General features: G+C 35.5%; 2 protein-coding genes across 2 annotated transcripts; one reads left to right on the top strand and one right to left on the bottom strand.

The window, feature by feature from the left end:
- The first annotated feature begins 580 nt into the window (after nt 1-580).
- On the top strand, nt 581-2,480 carry LOC106138799 (alpha-(1,3)-fucosyltransferase C-like). The gene is made up of 2 exons (XM_013340079.2): nt 581-1,524; nt 2,099-2,480. Exons 1-2 carry the CDS (start codon nt 581-583, stop codon nt 2,478-2,480), a joined length of 1,326 nt encoding a protein of 441 aa, XP_013195533.2.
- Nucleotides 2,481-11,255: 8,775 nt separating this feature from the next.
- On the bottom strand, nt 11,256-12,957 carry LOC106138801 (alpha-(1,3)-fucosyltransferase C-like). Its single transcript, XM_060950487.1, has 2 exons — nt 12,005-12,957; nt 11,256-11,541 (listed from the first exon to the last, which is right to left on the bottom strand). The coding sequence occupies exons 1-2, from the start codon at nt 12,955-12,957 to the stop codon at nt 11,256-11,258; spliced, it is 1,239 nt and encodes a 412-aa protein (XP_060806470.1).
- Between the last annotated feature and the right edge of the window lie 8,357 nt (nt 12,958-21,314).

Genomic DNA, 21,314 nt, shown 5'->3' with positions numbered 1-21,314 from the left:
GAAAGTGTGGTTCCCGGCACCAATAAAAAAAATAGGACCACTCCCTCTCATTCCAATGGATGTCGTAAAAGGCGATTAAGGCTTATAAACTCCAGATTCTTTTTTTAGGCGATGGGCAAGCAAAATGTCGCTATTTGAATCTCAATTCTACCATTAAGCCAAACAACTGAACGTGGCCAATCAGTCTTATAAGACTGTTGGTTCTGTCTACACCGCATGGGATATAGACGTGAATATATGTATATGTATGAAGGCAAACCACGAACGGTTCGCAACGAGTCATCTCAAAAATAATAATTATAGCTTTATCATAATTTAAAAGGAAGTTAGTCACATTGGTGCAAAACTAGAGCGTTTTAAATATGAAAATGTAAAAAATTAAAATCTGTAAGTAATATAATGCAGCGATCATCGATTATTACCAAGCTCTTTAGTCGGCGTCACTCATTTTAATTGACGCATGTCTATCTGTTTATTTTCAATGTTGAGAATTTCCTGTTTACCGACAACAAGATGATACATGCTCAAGATTTCTTCTCGGTTCACAGCGATCATCTCCTCATTCGAATCTCAGTAAACAATGCAGTTTATCATGCGCACTGACACTTTCGCTAAATTGTTTTTTCTGGTCAGTATAACTGGTCTTGTTATGTACGCGGTACTTGCTTTCTATACATTTCATACTGCGTATACGACCATGTTTAAAGAAGACAAGGATCAAGATCAAATCAAAGATCTGTATATTCGTAACGGGTATAAATATGACAGAGATTTGAAATACATACTACTTTGGACCGATCCTGATCTGCCATTAGTAACAAAATTCGATAATGGCCAACAACAATTTATAAATAGGGGCTGCCCACACACAAACTGCTTCATAACTACAATCAAAGAGTACCTCGGTGGTGAATATACAAATTTCGACGCCATAATTTTCGATATCAACGTTCTGACGAATTGGCGAAAGATGATTTTACCAGAAAAGAGGAAAACGCGTCAAAAATATATATTTTATAGCGTAATACCGTCTGATCTTGCGCCGATTTGTACAGTTCAAGCGGATGATTACTTCAACTGGACATGGTCTTACAAATTGTATTCAGATATAGTCGCACCATTTATTGAAGTGAAGAATCTGAAAGGTGATGTTGTTGCTCCGTATCCTGACGTTTCCTGGGACCCTGGTATGGTGACAGCCTCCTATAACGATACTAATGTAATAAGAAATAAAACTAAAGCTGTGGCATGGGTCATAAATAAGTGTGTGACAAAAACACCTAGAAGATTTTTTGCTAGAGAGTTGCAGAAAGCATTGTTGGAATATTCTTTGGTTATGGATATTTACGGTTGTCGGAATCTAAAGTGTCCTAAAGAAGGTTGCCTGAAAGCGATAGAAAAAGATTATTATTTTTATTTAGCTTACGAGGATAGTATTGAAGATGATTATGTCACTGATGAAGTATTGAAAGGTTATCATCATAATGCAGTGCCTATTGTTATAGGAGGGGCGGATTATACTCAGTAAGTATTATTTTTCATACAATTTACATATTTCTAATTTTAATGAATTAATTGTGCCGTGTGGTTCCCGGCAGCAAAAGACAAAAAAATAGGGCCACTCCATCTCTTTCCCATGGATGTCGGAAAGGCGACTAAAGGATAGACTTATTAACTTGGGATTCTTCTATTAGGCGACAGGCTAGCAACCTGTCACTATTTGAATATCAAATCTATCCTTAGGCCGAACAGCTGAACATGGCCTAGCAGTCTTTTATACTGTTGGCTTTGTATACTCCGCAAGTGTTGTGGACTTGATTATATTTATGTATTTCAAGTGAAATACATACATAAAAATCTTTAAAACTTCTGATCGTTTGGGTTCCGCGTATGTATTGAGAATTTAATGTTTCAGCTAGTAAGTACTTTTACTTCAACATTTGTTGAACGAACGCTGAAGGAACCGCTGTCCGACTTCATAAGCATAGTTGATTTTAGCAATTAACGTTACCTAGCATTATTTTTAGTATTCATAAATATAAGAATACACAAACCCTAAGTTTAATTAATAAAACAAACTAACTAATCTATTTTCCAGATTCCTACCTTACGGTTCATACATCAACGCACGTTTTTTGACAGCCGAAAAATTATCCGCTTACATCAACTACGCTATAAAAAATCCAGAAGTCTACATGAGTTTCTATCGTTGGAAAAAATATTATACCATAGAGAAAACGGAACGTGGTCACGGTATTTGTGACCTCTGCAACTTGCTGAATGACCACGAGAGAATGACCACACATAGTAGTTACACTAACTTCAGGAATTGGTGGTATACGGGGCCATTGGCAGAGAAATGTTACCCAAAAGGTGCGACAAACAGAAAAGAGTGGTTGTCTTATATTAATAACACGAAAAAACATAAAATGTATAATAAACAAGTGAGCCCAGATGTAATTGAAGATTTGTTTCAGTAGAATATCTAGTAGAACATTAGAGTAGTAGAGAAGTTCGCTCAGTGTTTGGTATTTCTATATTTTTTTTCTCTGATTAAAGTATCGTTATTATAGAACGGCATTTGATTTTCTTATGCAATAATGAGTCAATGTGAAATTAATAAATTATAATATCTGTAATGATCTGTTGTCTGTCTGTAAAGATTAAAAAAAAATATTATTACATATTTCAGACAGAAAAAAATAATTATTTATTCGTTTTATTTTTTTAAAGTATTTCTACGTTACTAATATCTTCAAGCGTATGTATTAAGCAGATGGTTTTTTATTTAGACATCATATCTACTTTGAGGTACTCTCTCTTTATTTCTACACCAGCATTTCTTTGATGCAATAAGGATGATCCCCAATCTCATTTGGGAAAGCCTAAAAGCCACATATTCATCAATCCGCTGCAGAAAGCCGTATTTTTTACCTTTATTACCCACTTAATGACCGCGTGAATAATGTAATTAAGTTTAATAAAAATATTTACGAGCAAAAAATATTTCTTTATTGAAACATTTACTACTAGGTGGTTTGTACTTGAAGTTTTGTTCCCGTGGAAATACAAAGTACATACATACATATAGTCACGTCTATATCCTTTGCGGGATAGACAGGGTCCAACAGTTTTGTAAAGACTGGTTGGTCACGTTCAGTTGTATGGGTTCATGATGGAATAGTGACAGGTTGCTAACACATCGCCTACAAGTGGAATCCCAAGCTTATAAGCCTATACCTTAGTCGCCTGTTACGACATCCACGGGAGAGATATGTGTTACGAAGTAAAATATGAAATTACAATCATTTCATGTCCTTTATAAGATAAGTGTTACTAGCAGGATGGAGTACCTAACGACCTTCAGTTCAGATTCAAATGTTGACAGGTTGCTAGCCTAAAAAGCTTAAAAGAATCCCAAGTATATAAGCAAGTTTTTAAGTGTCCTGTTCGTAAATAACGCTGAATAAAAATCAAACTGTAAAGGTCACTATGTCATTGTTACCATTTTTTTATTTTTACTACAATAGAACTTACTATAGAATTATTCTGAAAAGATTGACATTTTCACACTTTTCAAGTGACAAGAGACCTTTTGTACCTCCTATTTAGCTAAAGGTTTCGTTTTGTTACTATAGAGATTTGTACCTATAGATAGGCACTGCTGGAATCCCCGCGATCTGACCATGTCTAGACATGATCCAAAAATAAAAATAAACTATTGTAGTAATAGTGCCGTGTGGTTCTCGTCACCAGCTAAAAAAAAGAATAGGACCACTCCATCTCGTTCCCATGGATGTCGTAAAAGGCGACTAAGGGATAGGCGTAAACTTGGGATTCTTCTTTTAGGCGATGGGCTAGCAACCTATCACTATTTGAATCTCAATTCAATCATTAAGCCAAACAGCTGAACGTGGCCTATCAGTCTTTTCAAGACTGTTGACTCTGTCTGTTGTAACTATTGTATCGTGTGGTTCCTGGCACGGAAATAGCATAGGCTTTAAAACTTGGGATTCTTTTTTAGGCAATAGCCAAACAACCTATCAGTTTTTTCAAGATTGTCGATCCTGTCTACTCTCGAGGGATATATACGTGACAATTTGTATGTATGTAACTTATTTCTTTTGTTGAGTGTTTGCTTTTACTCTTAAGAAAAAGAAATATAAATAGTATATAAATTATCCCTATGGGGTAGACAGAGCTAAAAACAACGGTAAAGGAAGGTTCCGTATAGGTCAGAGTTATATAAATCTGCTTTTTATCTAACTCTGAATTGAAAGACAATTCATTTACAAAAAAGTCCTAGTATCGAAAATAAATATATTCGTATACGGGACAAATTACACAGATTGAGTTATCCTCGAAGTAAGCTCGAAACTTGTGTTACGAGACATTAATTCAACGATACTATATTTAATAAAAAATCCTTTATAAAGATAAACATCAAAGACCCAGGCCAATCAGAGAAAGTTCGTTTCTCATCATGCCCTGGATTCGAACCCGGGACCTCCGGTGTCGCAGACAAGCATACTACCACTGCGCCACAGAGACCGTCAGGTATATTTTTTGCCAGTGTCAAAAGCGTTTAAATAAAAACAAATAAATCATATCAAACTCTTCAATAAAGCAGTATTTCAAGTTTTAAAAATGTATACCCAGGTAGGGTCGGCAAGTTGAAGTCTGGTTAGCATATCGTTGAGATCGTCCGCTCGAATATTCAACAGCCCTTTGTCTCTGACTCTACTTGCTACTTCACTATGCTAATTTGAGACGTCAATTTGTTTGTATTCGCCTGATTTTAAAGGCAATAGGGAATTTTCAAGTGAATTAATCCCTTTGATATAAGTATATTTTTTGTTGTTAAGTTTTCAGCTACTTTCTTGTGAAATGAGAACATATTTTAAAACTTAAACAAGATTTTTAGAGTTTTACGGATATGTTACATACATACATATAGTCACTTCTATATCCGTTGCGGGGTAGACAGAGCCAACAGTCTTGACTAAACGTCTAGACGATAAGACTGATACGTTCAGCTGTTGTTTGGCTTATTGATAGAAGTGAGATTCAAATAGCTCGTTCGTTCAAGTTGCTCGCTTTCTCCTGTACCTACCTATAATTAAGATTTCTTAAAAAAAAATTCAAGTGGAATTTAGATTCAGGTTAATCTTAGACAACTAAGTAAACATGATGATCAAATTTTTCATGTCGAAGCCATACAGCTGAACGTGGCTTTTTAGTCTTGGCAAGACTATTGGTTCCGTCTACCCCGTAAGTAATAAAAAACGTCATAAAATTTCAAACTTTAATCGATTATGAAAAATCAATTTCCACATAATCAATCACATTCATTCACAAAGCGATTGAAATGAGATATCTAAAAAAACAACATCGCTTCAGAAGATGGATGAATAGGCGAAGAATGGAGTGCCCCGAAAAAAAGTATTCAATATAAATCTGAGGCAAGGGACGTCGATCACAGATGCGTCCCGAGGGAGTGATATCGGCAGTCCTTTTAATGCAAAACTCCTTTGATAAACTATTTAGTAGATTCAAAGATGAGAGCTTAATAAAAAAGACTCTTCATGTGTATTTCATGGTATAGATATACCTATCTTTCGCCCGCGCTATGTCCTTCTCCGTACTCAACACTGTTTGAATTAGTTATTACTCACAGTTATATTATTATTTCTTTTACAGTTATCGCACCATCCGTACATCCATCTCAGTTTGGTCCAAAGGTTCGACTGGCAGAGAATGCCTTGAGGCATTGAGTCCACCTGTTGTACATTTTACATGCATGAAGTTTAAATTTATAATAAATAAAAATTTGTTTGTTCAAACCTTGCCGTGCAGTTTGGTGCCGTGTGGTTCCCGGCACCAATAGAAAAAAGAATAGGATCACTCTATCTCGCTCCCATGGATGTCGTAAAAGGCGACTAAGGGGTAGGCTTATGAACTTGGGATTCTTCTTTTAGGCGATGGGCTAGCAACCTGTCACAATTTGAATCTCAATTCTATCTTAAAGCCAAATAGCTGAACGTGGCCTATCAGTCTTTGCAAGACTGTTGGCTCTGTCTACCCCGCAAGGGATATAGACGTGATTATATATATGTATGTTGTTGCAGACACGTTTTCATTGGTTGCGAGTCTATAGTTAGCATATCTATGTACAACTCTCTGTTATACGCGGATATGTTACTCACCTCCGCGCAAATATATTCCGTTGTCAGTCCATTTCTTTACCATCGGAAACTAGGTGTCGTATTGTTGAAAGGGCATTATTTGAATTGGATAGTTATCGGGGATGTTTTGAAATAATAAAGTTTGTGAGGCTCATGTACTCGTATATTTGAAACGGTTTTTGAAGCTGTTAAAGAAAGTTAGACTTTTAAACTTACGTCGTAAGTCGTAAGAATCATTTCTAAAAATCGTTACAAATTTATCAAGATTTGTATTAATTTCAGTCAATTTTTGTCGTGAATTTTTTAACATTTTCTTTTTTTCAGTTTAAATTAATATAAATGTCAAAGTATTGTGAGCTTGAATGTCTGTTGTCTGAATCTATTATTAAAATATTTATATCAGAAACACGACAGAATACGAGACCTAGTAAAACCTTTCCTATTATTTTGCATACATACCTGCTCTAAATAGAATCGCTCCTGAGGGATGCTGGATGCTATCCGTTATTTAAAGTTGTCAACAGTTGAGTAATGGATGTCCTAACTTCTTCCCTATACACGTTTGGAAATTGAAAGGTATGCAAATATTGTATTTTTTTTGTTTTAAGTTAAATCGCAAAAAAATATGTAACTACAATGAATGGATCACTTCAGCCAGAAATAAGGTTATGTTCTAAAGAAGTGGACTTTTTGTGACGGCCTGATTGGCTTAATGGAAGTATTCCTGCCTCCGAACGTTTACATTTATTTGCTAGTATTATGCTTTAAAATCTTTAAAACGTTTAGTTTTTCTAAATAAATTCAAGCTTTTAGCTTTTAAATCCAGCTTGCACCTAGCAAATGCGTAGTAGGAATGTTTATAGCTCAGTTTAACGTAAAGACTGCCATTTGCGCGCCAAAACTAGATCCCAGGTGCGTACTAGTTCGACGCGTGTTTAATAGCTGCGCTTCTGTTCACCCTAGGTACTATTGGTACTCATTTAAAAATAGATAAAAAGTTGACCAGCAAACAGGTTCAATACACAGCTTGTGAAATTTGTGTGTGAATGTACGTATATATAGTTGTATAATCTCAATTTTATCAAAAGTTGTTAGTGGAAGTTTGTATGTAAATACTTTTTCTTAATTTCTGGCTTACTTTCTTTGGAGAGGAGCCCGAGGTATACCTTCGACCATGGATCCTAGATTGGATGAGTCAGGTTTTTACACGAAGCGACTCCCATCTGATTGTACATACTTAAAAAAAGTATACAAAGAAAAGCACAATTATTGTTGTCAAGAGAAAGCGAAAATGTTATTGATATTAATGGAAGGCATTTCTGAATAACTGTAAATCATTATCATCATTCTTCTGGCGTTCATACAGTCCCAGGAATGGAGACCAGAGTCTACCTGTGACCATGACAACGAGTAGGTCAGTAAGTACGTAAGTTTACGGGTAAGACAGTGTCAATTGTCTCAAGATTGGAATGCTAGCAGCTTACTGATGCAATACAGATTCGGAGATACCTTGTATCGATATTTTATGGATCGAGTTCCAGTAGTAGGGCACAAAGCAGTGTATCAGGTGCGTGGCGGTCGGTTAGCCGCCATGCTGCATATATTGCAGTGTCGCATTCGAAACCAATTGCATCGGGGTGCGCTGCTTACTCTCACTCATTTGAATGGGTGCAGTATTTATTTTATCTTCTTCAAGATTTGTAAAGTATTTTCATGTATGAATACAGGTATGTAGCGTGTGGTTCACGGCACGAATAAAAATAAATAAGTCCACTCCATCTAGTTCCCATGGATATCGTAAAAGGCGACTAAGGGACAGGCTTATAAACTTGGGATTATTCTTTCAGGCGATGAGCTAGCAAACTGTCACAAATTTTTGAAACATGTTTGATTCTTGTAAAATAAAACGCGGACGAAGCCACGGGCTAACGCTACATATCAATTCCATACTCGCCAAGCTAACACGTAATCAGCTGATGAATATTCCAGGAGGTGAGGGCGCCACTGAGCCGCTTCTTGAGTTATGCGCGGTCAGGCACTTGACGCCTGTAAGATGGTGGAATTTGCATCAGTTGGTATGAAATGCGGAAAAAGTTTGAAGAGGGATAGATAGCGTCATTACGGCTAGATTTTTGCTAAAAATATATGTATATGTATGAAGTATTTGAGAAACTATATCCCACTAGATGACATTTGTCAAGCCTTAATAATAAAAAAAAACAATAATTACAATACATACTTACACGTCAATGTTTTTTAAATAGGATTAAACATTTAGTTTATGCATCATTGTCTCGATCTTTTTATTTATGCATTTAATTATATTATAAATATTATCACGTCTATATTCCTTGCGGGGTTCTTAAGGGTTAAGAAATAACCTAATTTATCTATTAACCCAAAGGTTGACTGTTAGATAATGCATTAAGCATTAATTCCTCCCACTGTAGCAACGTTGTTTGTACAATAAAGTTAAAATAAATCAATAGACAGAGACAACATTCTTGAAAAAATCTAAAATGCTTCATTCAGCCGTATGGTTTAATGATGGAATTGAGATTCAAATAGTGACAAGTTGCTAGCCCAACGCCAAAAAGAAGAATCCCAAGTTTAGTAGCCTTTCCCTAACGACATTCATGGGAATGATAATGAGAATTCCTAAGTGCCGGGAACCACACGGTACACATTAGTGCATGTAATTAACATTTCATATTATTAGTAAAATGTCCGATAGAGCCAGCTTTTTGATGTGCTGATTAATTATAGGATCAATTCAGTAGTTATTTGTGTACGTATTCGGGATAACCAATTTTCAATTTTGTTGTATAGTAACTATATTAACAAGGATTATATGACCCGTGGTTTCTTTCCCGTGTGAATTTCTGATACTTTTTTACAGGAATGTTGTTATATTCGTTTCCATCGTACAGTGGCATAAGTTATGCGTTGATAGATTTTTCTTAAGAATGCGGCCGCGGGATATTCCAAAAAAAAAAATGGCGTTATTTTGAAGGTTTTGCTATATTTCATTAAATCGGTAGGTACAGTAGTATTAAATTTTTAAAGGTAACAAAAAATTTCATACATACATACAATACAAATATTTTCTATTTATGAAATTAGTATGGATGAAATTATAGAAATTGATAATGATCAGAAAAGGAAAATTCACATTTTGACCTATCTGGGAGTCGAACTCAACATAACGAAAATAATCTTAAGATCATAAGATTATTCCTCACAAGATTATTACAAAACTAGCTGTGCCTGCGACTTCGTCCACGTGGAATAGTTATTTTGGGCATCATTGAAGCCCTCAAGGATGCTCCTTCCCCGATTTTTTCACATTTTTCATTATTTATTCGCTCCTAATAGTTGCTAGTAGACGTTATATAGCCTAAAGCCTTCCTCGATAAATGGTCTATTCAACACAAAAATAATCTTTCAAATCAAACCAGTAGTTCTTGAGATTAGCACATTCAAACAAACAAACAAACAAACTCTTCAGTTTTATAATATTAGTATAGATAAATCTAAGTGCCTATTTAAACTAAAAAAAAATTATTCTAATAGAATTATAACCAGAAATATGTACCTACAACTTACAAAAGAAAAATAAATGAAAACAAAGTTGAAACGCCTGTGCAATACTATCTTGTCGTCTTCGGGTCTTCCCATACTCCCTTAGGGGAGTCGGAGTAGATTGGTCAGGGCTTTTAGCCCTCTTCAATGGCATCATCGCTGCCTACGACTGTAGGCAGGTCGATGGGGCGGCCGTAACGGCCTGGGTCTTCACGTCTTCATACACTGGGAGTTCCCATCGGCGGCGGCGTCGTCACTGGTCGACAACGTCTGCCGCAAGGCAGCGAGGGGAGAGTTTCACCCGACGGCCCGGAGGGCGGGCGTGGAGCGGCGCGATGCCGCGCAGGTGGCTGTGTGATGACGCGTCCGCCCTCTCGAAGATCTAGTTCTCCCACTTCAGGTCCTTGAGGATCGTCGAGTTCCTCACGTAGCGCGGAGCTCTGACGACTGCTCTGAGACTTTAGTTCTCTTGGGCGCTGAGTCTTCTCCTGTTGGTCTCAGAGCAGAATGCGTACCACGCCGGGGCCGCGTATGTGAGGCGGGATCTGACGTACGTTTGGTAGATCCCGATTTCGTCCTCAGGGGGAGGCTGGAGGAGAGAACTACGTGAGGTCTCCCCCTGGCTGCCTTGGTCATGAAGCTTGCGCTCGCCTCCTGCCCCTTTTATCCCTGCCGCCGCTAGCCGCGTCGAGCGCGGCAACCGTTTCAGTATTTACGCGCGATGGCTTGTTAGGGTATTTTATTTCATGTATAAGTTTGGTGTTTCTATACCGATTTCGATGAATCTTTTTTTTATTGAATAGGTACTTATATTAATTTTTAAGAATTACGAATGAGTGAGAGTGTTATTGGTATTATAAACGTCAGAGTAAAGAAATATAATCAGAAATCTCCGAACTGCTAAGCTATTAGGAATTACACGTGTTATTGTGAGCCAACCAAAAAAGATAGACTTATGCTGTCTTGGGATATTTTTTTAATAATTTAATGTAGAATATTTCCGTTATACATGGTTTCGCTGTATCTTTAACCATTAAGGCTGCACACGCGACGGAAGCTTAAAAAATCAAAACTTCTCCCGTTTTCCCAACATTTCTTTTCACTGCTCTACTCCTAGTGATTGTAGCGTAATGAAAAGTATACTATAACCTGCTCAGGAGTATGAAGAATAACTGTACCAAGTTTCGTTCAAATCCGTCAAGTAGTTTTTGTTTCTATAAAGAACATACAGACAGACAGACAGACAGACAGACAGACAAAAATTTTACTGATTGCATTTTTGGCATCAGTATCGATCACTAATGACTCCCTGATAGTTATTTTGAAAATATATTCCATGTACAGAATTGACCTCTCTACAGATTTATTATAAGTATAGATAGGGATAATTGATGCACACTGTATTTACAGATTTACGATTTGGTTTTCGGTTCACTTAAGATATTACAAACATACCGCTAAAAAGCTTGAATAATTCATTTAAAACTTTTAACAACTAAACAAACTAACTAGCTTCAGTCTATCACACACGTCCCGATAGTCAGAAAACCACCAGCGTCTAAAATGGCGCTGTGGCGTAATGTTACCATTTTCATTGAGTTTGGTACACAAATCACAAATATAGGACCTTGGTCTGATGGAATAGAAGTAGTGGTTCTTCCAGTCGAAGAGGAACCCGTAATTCTGAGGGGTCTTCATGAGGTAGTCGATGAGAGCTCCGAATTTTTTCAGGCCAAACTCTTGAAAGTTGATGTAAGAGCCGGGTGGTAGGAATCTGGAAATGACAATTATTTTGACACGGATGTCGACTTTGGTTTTGAACGATTACAGAAACAAGGATTATGTTATTAGGTATTATCATAATTCTCCTGATGTTGATTAGAATGAGAATGTCAGTTTTGTTGAGGATTGATTGGGAGTCTTGTTTCAGGTGATGGCTAAGTATTGTCTTTATGAAAATTAATCCAGGTAACCGTGGGTTTCGAGTCTGTCTTTACTCCTACGTAGTATCTCTTACGTAGAAGCAAATATTCCTATTATCATGGGATGTCTATTTGCCTCGTATAAAGCAAATTCTTTGTTGTTTTAGGCTACATTTTATATTCTTTTATTGACACCTGATCTCTCATTATTTTATCTGTTTTCTACCAATTTTAAATGACGGGCAAAAAATTTATACTAGTTAACAACAACGTTACTCACATCTTTAAAGCTCAATAATTATGAAACTGATTTACCTTGTGTAATTAGCACTTCCAAATACAACCGGTATAGTGAAATGCATCAATGATTTGACAACTTTTTCAGTTACGTAATCTTCGCACATTGCATCTTCCAGAACTAATTGGAAAAAATATTTCTTTTCAACCAATTTATAACAGGAGTATATACTTTGTTTTGGACATTTTATATCACCACAGGGACCATATATATCCAAAGTATAATTATATCCCTTCAATTCATTTCTAAGTCCTTTAATGAAATCAGAGTAAGTGTTTTTTGCTTTACATTTTGTGACAATCCACGCTATAGCTTTCTCTTTTCCTTCAATTTTACTTTTAAAATTTTCAGTGTGGTTCATTTTTTCAATCCAGTCTACTTGGGTGCTGGGTCCAACTAATTTATTATTTATATCATAAACATTAATAAATGGTTGCGGTATGTCCGAATTTAATTTGTATGTCCACGTTAAATTAAAAAAGTCTTCGAAAATCCGATGGCAAATTGGATGTCTTTCTGCAGGTTCTTGAGATCGAAATATATACTTCTGATGTGGAGACCTCTCTAAAGAAATATTGTGTAACGACATTTTACTTATATCTTGCGCATTGAATACTACAGCGTCAAAATTTCTTTCGTCGTCATCTAAATAAGATTTATTATATGCAATATAGCAACTAATATGAGGACATTTCTGTTCAATAAACGCTTTTTGTCCAGTTGGAAATTCTGTGTGGTTATAATCATAAAGCACTTTTCTTTTGTTTTCACTGGGATACCAAAATAATACGTACTTCAGATCAGTTGGGAATCTTTTCACTTGCATTGTTTGTCCTTTATCGAGGATTATTTGTGGTAACAGGGTTATTAGCAAAGCCAGAGCAAAAAGCAAGCTGTACAATCCGATTTTTATCAACGATTTCTTGCACGTTATTACGTACATCATCTCTTTTATGTGATAAGTGTACATTTTTGTCTTGCTGTTCTTCACCTGTGTAAAAAAATTCTTTACTGGCAACTCTCCATTGTGTGAGGTTTACAGGTAAACTGTTTGGGATGTTAGAAATAAGTTTGTTTGTTGATTGTATCCTGTTTATTGGTAATTGACGTTATAAGTGTTTTCTAAGGAATGTCGCGTAAATCTTCGACAATAGTCACTAGATTCGTAGATCACGTTTAGCTGGATGGCTTAGTGCCGTCATTGAGAAGCATTATAATATCATTTGTATATTTTGACAGCACCGAAGTTACGTTAAAATAAAATAAAAACTAAAATGTAATTATATTATACTATATTTTAAAGTCAGGTCCCCAATATTGAATAAGATAATTATGATTTAAATGCTCTAATGAACCCCGAAACGGCGTACGAGTACTGACGGGAACTTTTTGGAACGTATTTCGCTTTGTAATTTATGCGTTTAATTTCGCGATATAAAGTAGCGAGTTTAACCGACTGTAGTATGAAAAACTCGTTTTCCTATCCTACACTTAATTTATGGGTAAAAAATGTCCCCCAATGCGTAATAACGTTAGCATGTGTCGCAGTAAGGGCACCAATCCAGTGAAGTATAGTAAGGATGCATACCCACAAAAGTGAAAACTGTAAAAAAAAACATAAATGGAATTTGAAACGCATTATTAATTAGTGAATCTAGGGAAACATAACAAGGGAGGATTTTTCAAAATTCCCGTGGGAACGAAATTATAAATTATGAAAATAGTTATATTAAATTTACGTTGTATTGCTATCAGGAAGGAAGGAAGGATAATAAATATATAAACCCCTTCAGCGTAGCTTGATAATAGCATAATATATATTACACTGTTATGGAATAGAGGTTTAACAGAACAAGTCGAGATTTTGATTTATTCAGTACGCATCGCCTTACTTGAAAATACTTTTTCTCCATATGAATTTGATAAATCATAATTTACGCTAATATCGTTCGCTTTGCGTGTGTTTTATTGTATTTTTCTCCATATTTTATGTAAAAATGTTAAGTTGTAAGGTTTACTTTAAAAAAAAAATACTAGCAACTTCTCACAAGTTTACAGTGAGACTTGAACGGTTTGAAGTATAGAATATATGGTCAGAATAACCAATAAACTTTTATCATATGATACATACATATCATGGTAATATAACAGAGACGTGAGGATGTTACCGAGACTTACGCCAGGAGGAAGAAGAAGATAGTGATATGTTAAGCCTTGGCTTTATCCATTCCAGGGTAAACAGATGCAAAAGTCTCGAAAACACTGAAAGTTTATTCGGATGATAGTGACAAGCTGCTAGTCCATCACCTAAAAGAAAGAGAAAGAAACAATAATTATGCTGTTGCAAAATAGGTTAACATTTGTAAAACAAAGAAAGTCTGTAACAAACAGTAGTATCATTACATTAGAATATTTATGCGAGCGTTACTCGCAGCTAAGGCCCGCTTATTTTCTGTTGTTGCGCCTCAAATTGTCGGCACTCGAGCACAGATTAGCTTCGTTAGCCTCGGGCGTACCTGCCTGTAGTGAAGACGGGGGTTATCGATAAAATTTTAATTTTTCCCTTTATTTTTGTAAGTTATACTCGCAAAAAAGATTAAACTTAATGTAAAGCCTTTTACCTATTTAAGTTAGCCTCGATTGTGAAAAATACAATGAGTTTCATATAAAATGATTATTTTCTGTTGTTGCGCCTCGAATTGTTGGCACTCGAGCACAGATTAGCTTCGTTAGCCTCAGGCGTACCTGCGTGAATGTAGTAAACACGGGATTTGTTAATACAATTTTAATAAATGTTCTTTATTTATTTTAGTTTATTGCACGTAATCCAGTGTTGACAGAAGTTAAAACTTAATCTTATGGTATTCTTCTCTCTTCCACTTCATCTACATTTTTTAAAATGGGTTTAAACGATACATTTAGGGAAGGTGACATAATACTTTAACAAGAATGATTTTTAAAATTTTATTTTACCGCATTGCTGGCGTAACTAATACTTAAACCAAAGAAAGAATAATTTCATCATGTTGAATATCGACAAACACTGACTTTTTCGCGTCTTCTCCCTATTTTTCCAAGTGGTCGCGCAAGGAAGCATGCGGAATAATGATTTCTTTGAATCCATGTTTGAAGTACATCCATTATGGCTCTCAATTCGTTTGCGCTCTGCACTTAATAGCGAACCTCTGTTAAAGCCGCATCTAATTGTTTCCCTTACCTTTGACAAGTTATTTGCTGTTTTTAAACAAAATGTGAAGCAGGATGGGCAGTATTTTTTACTGTCTAAATTTTTCCTCACTCTTTATTCGGCTGTAAATTTTAATTTCATTCTTGTAGAAGCGTCGTCTTAAGTTAAGGAGAAAGTAAGCCATTCATGTAGACGTTTATGTTTTGTAAGGAGCGTCGGTGACTTAGTGTTAAAGGTATTTCATCGATTTGTTTTCAACGATCCCACAGCTGACACCGAAAAAGAGTAGAAGTTGAACTAAAACTATAACTTACGGGATCAGCAATAGTCTGTTGACATTTGTAATTCTAATCGCTGCTCTTACACTCTATACTTAAATGATACCTGCACATTCAATTCGGGAAACCAAAACCTATGGTCGAAGCGAAGTTTTTTAAGATATACGCAAAAATAAGACAATTAGATTTTTAAGTCTATGTAGAACTTTTATTCGAGATTTTTAAACATTTATAGACAGGCACTGTCATTCACTTTGATCACGTTCCGTTCGGTGTGGCGAGGACAGACAATCAATTCGGCTCGTGTAAAGAAAAGACCCAAAAAGTGAACAAACTAGATTGTCACGGATTCAATTCCGAACGTAGACTCGTATATGTTGTGTAGTTGTGCTGAGTGAGAAACAAATATGGCTTTTAGATTTTTCAATGCTCCTTAAAATACCACCAATGGATTTCGAATTTCTTATTTTAATTTGAAAATTTCTTATTTTTTTGACAAATTACACAGATTGAATTAGCCTCGAAGTAACTTCGAAACTTGTGTTACGAGATACTTACTCAACGATACTATATTTTATCAATGGGTACCTACTATCACTCTATTTCTGTGACTTATCTTTGCGTATTCCCAATTGCATCCTCCGCCGTTATGTTTCTGGGCATGGCATTTACTCTAGTTTATCTTTACTATATTGTTAGTTTCATACATACTACATTGTATTAAAAAGAGAGGTACTTTCTTATTTTGATTTAAGTATACCGAATAAACCCAAAAACTCTTGGACCAATTTTGGTTACATTTGGCACACAGACAGACAAAACTAACAAGAGTAACACATGCTACTTATTTTGGTCCTGGGTAATGTCCTCACCTCTATGGGGTTAGTAAGTTTATAAGCCTATCTCTTTGTCGCCTTTTACGTCATCCATTGGAATGGTCCCTGTCTTATTGTATCTAAGAGCTTATCCTAAACTTTGAATACTCGACCAGCTGACTATAGAGTCAATTAGGATTGTTCAACTAAATATTCATGTCATCTACATCAAAATACAGCTAATTTCCATGTGAGCATGTAAATTACCCCCTGCCTCCTTGGACCACTAATCGGCCACCTCGCGTCTGTAGGAACCACTAATTAGGTGTTAAATTACTAAAACGACTACATTTAGGCGTCGGTTCTACTATTTACCCTAATTTATTAAGCTGAGAGTTGTTGCAAAGATGTAAATTTAGAGTACTTGGAAAGTTCAGTGTTTTTCTTCATAGCATAAAAAAATGTGTTTTGTTTAAAAAAAAATAAGTATGGAAATAAATGACTTATGTCTTCTGGATGAAAGCAATATTTAAATATTCTTTAAGATGTGCGTAAATGCTCGTGCGATGTGTGTGTGTTAGTTGGTTATTAACTTTTCTAGAAAACCAAGCTTATTTACAGCTGGGTAGAAGCTTGGAGTGCACCTGAAGGGATTAGATAAGTCAGGTTTTTGGGCCGTCGGGGGTACTTACTATTGTATCGTTACATTATACATCCAGTTTCCAGAATATTCAGATTTCCTCACTATGTTTTCCCTCGTTATAAAGAAATTGGTAAGCTATCAAACTGTCTCTGTCTGAAACTGAGTAGTACTCAGACAAGAGATATCGGTAATCAATGGTTGTGGTAGGATTTGAATCTATGTTAAACGCCTTTTTTGTCGTCCACTGAGGTTCATTTCTCTTTATCTTCTTGCGGTTACAAATATTTTATTTTATTTTATTTTATTTTATTTGGAGAACAAACAGTCTTACATAACTAGATAAACAAAGAAATAAACAACAAATGACCATTAACATGTTCTCGCATATGAGTAACTAAGCAGCTTGTCTGAAAGAGAAGGAAAGAAAAATTTAGGGGGAAAAAACTAACATAAAAAAGAGAGAAATCAGAAAAAAAAGAGATATATCACACAAGGAGAACACCTAACTTGCAGAGAGAGAACCATTAAACCATGCCTGAGATAAAGTGTTTTTAAATTTATTGACACTAGAATTGAATAAATCAAGATCTGGGAGGGCAGCTATTTTATTTATCTCAATAGCAGATCTGACAAAGAAAGAGTTATGTCTATATTTACATGCACTATATGGAACATATAGAAATGTGGGCAACCTAACAGTTCTAGTAGGCACTTTCAAATAAATTTTATTTAATAAAGATGGAGTATCTAACTGGCTTTGAGCAATTTTTACTAAAAACATAATATCGGCAGTTTGTCTGCGAATATATAATGGCAGAAAATGGTACCTTGAACACATAGAATTATAGTAAGAATTATAGTAAGAAAGAAGAATATGTGGGCCCTTATTCGATGGGTATAACCGGGATTTACGCCAGATGACGTTAATTTAACGTAATATGCTCCATATAACCCTGTTCTATATTGTGACAATAACATCGTATAGTTGACTAAAAGCCGGGAACACAAGTTAGCAGCAATGAGCGAGTGCATTACTTCGCCAATGAGAGGTAATTCGGTTGTGAGGGCCACGGGTACAGTCCGCAGATAAAGTGTTAATGGTTCTGTCCCTTTATTTTGGAATAGGCGCATTTTTTAAATCAATACGATAAGTTTCAATAGATCGATGCGATAGCCATAGATAAAATGGAGATCATCACTTAAAAAAGAAGGAAATATTTTTAATTTAACTGCAACGCGGTATCTAGTGGTAAAATGATCTAAGGTGTTAGCGGCTCATAATATAGAAACACTTCCATGCGTTTGACACTTGGCTAGGGGGCAGGTTATGATAAAAAAAAACCGGTCAAATGTCTCGATGACCAGTGGCCGAAATGATTTTTTTTTTCATTTAAACAATGAAAACGATGTTGAAAAAGTAGAGAATTCGCTTTGCTTTTAAAAATCGCTTTTAGAGTTTGCTTGTTGTGTTACAATGTTAGGTGATGACGTGCGTTGATGGCTTTATTATAAAATTAGTACCTACAAATTTATTATTAGGTATTTACAGATGAGGTAATATTAGCTTGGCGATTTAAATGAAGTATAGCAAAGCTGTGAAAATTTTGACGAAACCAAAATCAGTTTTTCATCTTTACTTCTTTTGAACTCGAACAGAACAGTCGTTTCTTTTCAAAACATCATCCTTCTTTTTTTTTGTGAACACATTCTGTGGAATACAACTCAAGAACCAAACCTCTTTTTTTTTCATAAAATATTCTGAATTCTGTTGTGGCAAAAAAAAAAAACAAACTATTATTTGTACTCATTTAAATATTAATCATTGTTTGTACTTGTGTTTCTGACTGTACCCGCCTGTAAACCACTCCCGCTTCAAGATACAATGAAATTACTGCCAAGCTTGAGTGTTGCAACAAAATGGGACGCGGGACAGGCGCGGTCAAAAGTTAAATGGCTTGTCGGGTTTGACAACATGTTATAACAATAGTTAGCGATTAATTGAGTGATGAAGGGAAATTTTAATGGGAATTATTGACGTCTATACTAATATTATAAAGTTTTAAAGTGTTGTTTGTAAGAGCTTATTATAAAATCAATTGTTTGGAAAACCATATATTTTTTAATGACCGCAAAATAAATATAAAAATATAATAATTTAAAGAAATTCCTACAGTCTTCTTGTATCGAAATATTTTAGATATATTTATTTTTGCTTCTTATTAAACGTCTTTTCATTTAGGAACTTACATGATAGAAAATTAAAAATAGTCAATTTTATAAAATGCCAACCTGTGACACTTATTTTCACAAAAAAAACCTATCTTCTCTTACCGTACCATGCTACATCAAATTCATTTCAAATCCATCTAAAGTATTGGAGAACTTTGAACTGAGCTGAACTGCAGTTAGCAACTCAATGCAACGTCTATCGTGAAAGTTGAGCAGTCAAAACCATGTTTAAAAACATGTTAACAGTTCATATGTAGGCATTAAATCGCATAGAGTGCGCAATGAGGGTTATTAATTTCATATTTATATATTATACGACCAAAAACTATTTAATACTGTAAGAATTTAAAAATAAACGTTAACATTTGGATTCCTGACATGTAGTTTCCGTAATTCTTCCGACTAGATTTCATCTGTAATGAAGTCAATAAAATTATGATAATAAGTAAGTCTGAATATTTAAAAAACTATTCAAAATCATTTCACTTGTTTCGGCGTTTATCATCTCAGTATCTGTCATAACATCGTTATATCCTACTACTATTATAAAGGCGAAAGTTTGTATGGATGTTTGTTACTCTTTCACGCAAAAACTACTGAACCGATTACCATGAAATTTGGTATGTAGGTAGCTGAAGACCCAGAATAACACATAGGCTACTTTTTATCCCAGAGTTCCCGCGGGATTGATAGGGTTTCCATGCGGACGAAGTCGCGGGCGGCCTCTAGTAACAAGATATAAATAAAATAAATATGTCCATCACTTTCACTTTATATAAATCTAAATTGTATCAGTAAGCCAAACAGCTGAACGTGGCCTATCAGTATTTTCAAAACTGTTGGCTATGTCTACCCCGCAAGGGATATAGACGTGATTATATGTATGTAAGTATATCTATCATGACGATAGAATGTTTATTCATACCGCTTCCACGGTGAAGAATTTGGAATGATTTTGATGAAATTTTGTAGGAATGTAAAAAATTAAGAGAATGGTTGAGATTCTTCTTTAAGGCAATGGGCTAGCAACTTGTCACTATTTGGATTTCAACTCTATCATCAAGCCAAACAGCTGAACGTGGCCTATCAGTCTTTTCAAAGACTGCTGGCTCTGTCTACCCCGCAAGGGTTATAGACGTGATTAAATGTATGTATGTAAGAAAACAAATAAAGCCGAGAACAACATCCCTATTTCTACTTGTTATATTTTCCCTATTTCGTTGACAGCCCTCCTGACAAATGCGCACTCTCTTAAACAAAAAGAGATGCATACTTACTCTGAATTCGTATGCAGGGGAAATAGGACGGAAGTTCTTCGGACGTCCGTTGTCCGCAGCAGAGTTCAAAGTTGTGGTGCAGTTAGGTTGTTTTTTATTTATTTATTAAAGAGCGACCTCTTGTACGATTTCCCGCGAGAATTATCCGAAAAAATAACCTATGTTTCACCTTTATTATTATATATTATAATATCCATATGTGCCGTGTAGTTCTCGGCACCAATAGAAAAAGGATAGGACCACTCCATCTCTTTCCCACGGATCTCGTAAAAGGTGACTAAGGGATAGGCTTATAAACTTGGGACTCTTCTTCTAGGCGATGGGCTGGTAACCTCACTATTTGAATCTTAACGTGTTCATTAGTCTTCAAGACAGTTGACTTTATCTACCCCGCACAGGACAAAGACTTAATTATATGTATGTTTGTATATTCATACAACATTTTTATGACTTACCTATATATTAATAATTATATGAGGCATAGATTCAAATCCTAACTCGGCCATGATTCATATACTTTAGTTTAGTTGCTAACCGATGCTCTTACGTTGAGGAAAATGTTGTGAAGGATCTGAAAATCATGATCCTCTGTGGACTTAGCTTCACCTGCAAAGGGAACCTTCTTCTTCATCGAGAGAGAGTTCTTTTGATTTATGAATACTAATCAATATTTTCCTGAAGCTGACGAGCTTCAGGAAAATATTTTAGGTTTAGGGTACTCTTGACCTAACCTTGAACATGAACATCCTAGATTCGATCAAGGTACGTTGTCTAGACTTTTCCCTTTCATTCGTTAGCATTTATTGACATTTCAGACACACACTCGAGTTCTAAAAATAAATACGAGTCTTTCACAAAGTAGGTTAAAATAAGTGAAGCGTTACCATAGACCATACGT

This window comes from Amyelois transitella, chromosome 21 (assembly GCF_032362555.1).
Source record: "Amyelois transitella isolate CPQ chromosome 21, ilAmyTran1.1, whole genome shotgun sequence".
NCBI lineage: Eukaryota > Metazoa > Arthropoda > Insecta > Lepidoptera > Pyralidae > Amyelois > Amyelois transitella.
Note: the sequence above shows the minus strand (reverse complement) of the source record. Positions and strands in the feature narration are given on the sequence as shown.

Excerpts from the sequence above, each read along its gene's own strand:
- LOC106138799 (XM_013340079.2), top strand. The coding sequence starts at position 581 with ATGCAGTTTATCATGCGCACTGACACTTTCGCTAAATTGTTTTTTCTG. Across the intron at positions 1,525-2,098 it reads GGAGGGGCGGATTATACTCA|ATTCCTACCTTACGGTTCAT; the intron begins GTAAGTATTATT and ends TCTATTTTCCAG.
- LOC106138801 (XM_060950487.1), bottom strand. The coding sequence starts at position 12,957 with ATGTACACTTATCACATAAAAGAGATGATGTACGTAATAACGTGCAAG. Across the intron at positions 11,542-12,004 it reads GGAAGTGCTAATTACACAAG|ATTCCTACCACCCGGCTCTT; the intron begins GTAAATCAGTTT and ends TGTCATTTCCAG.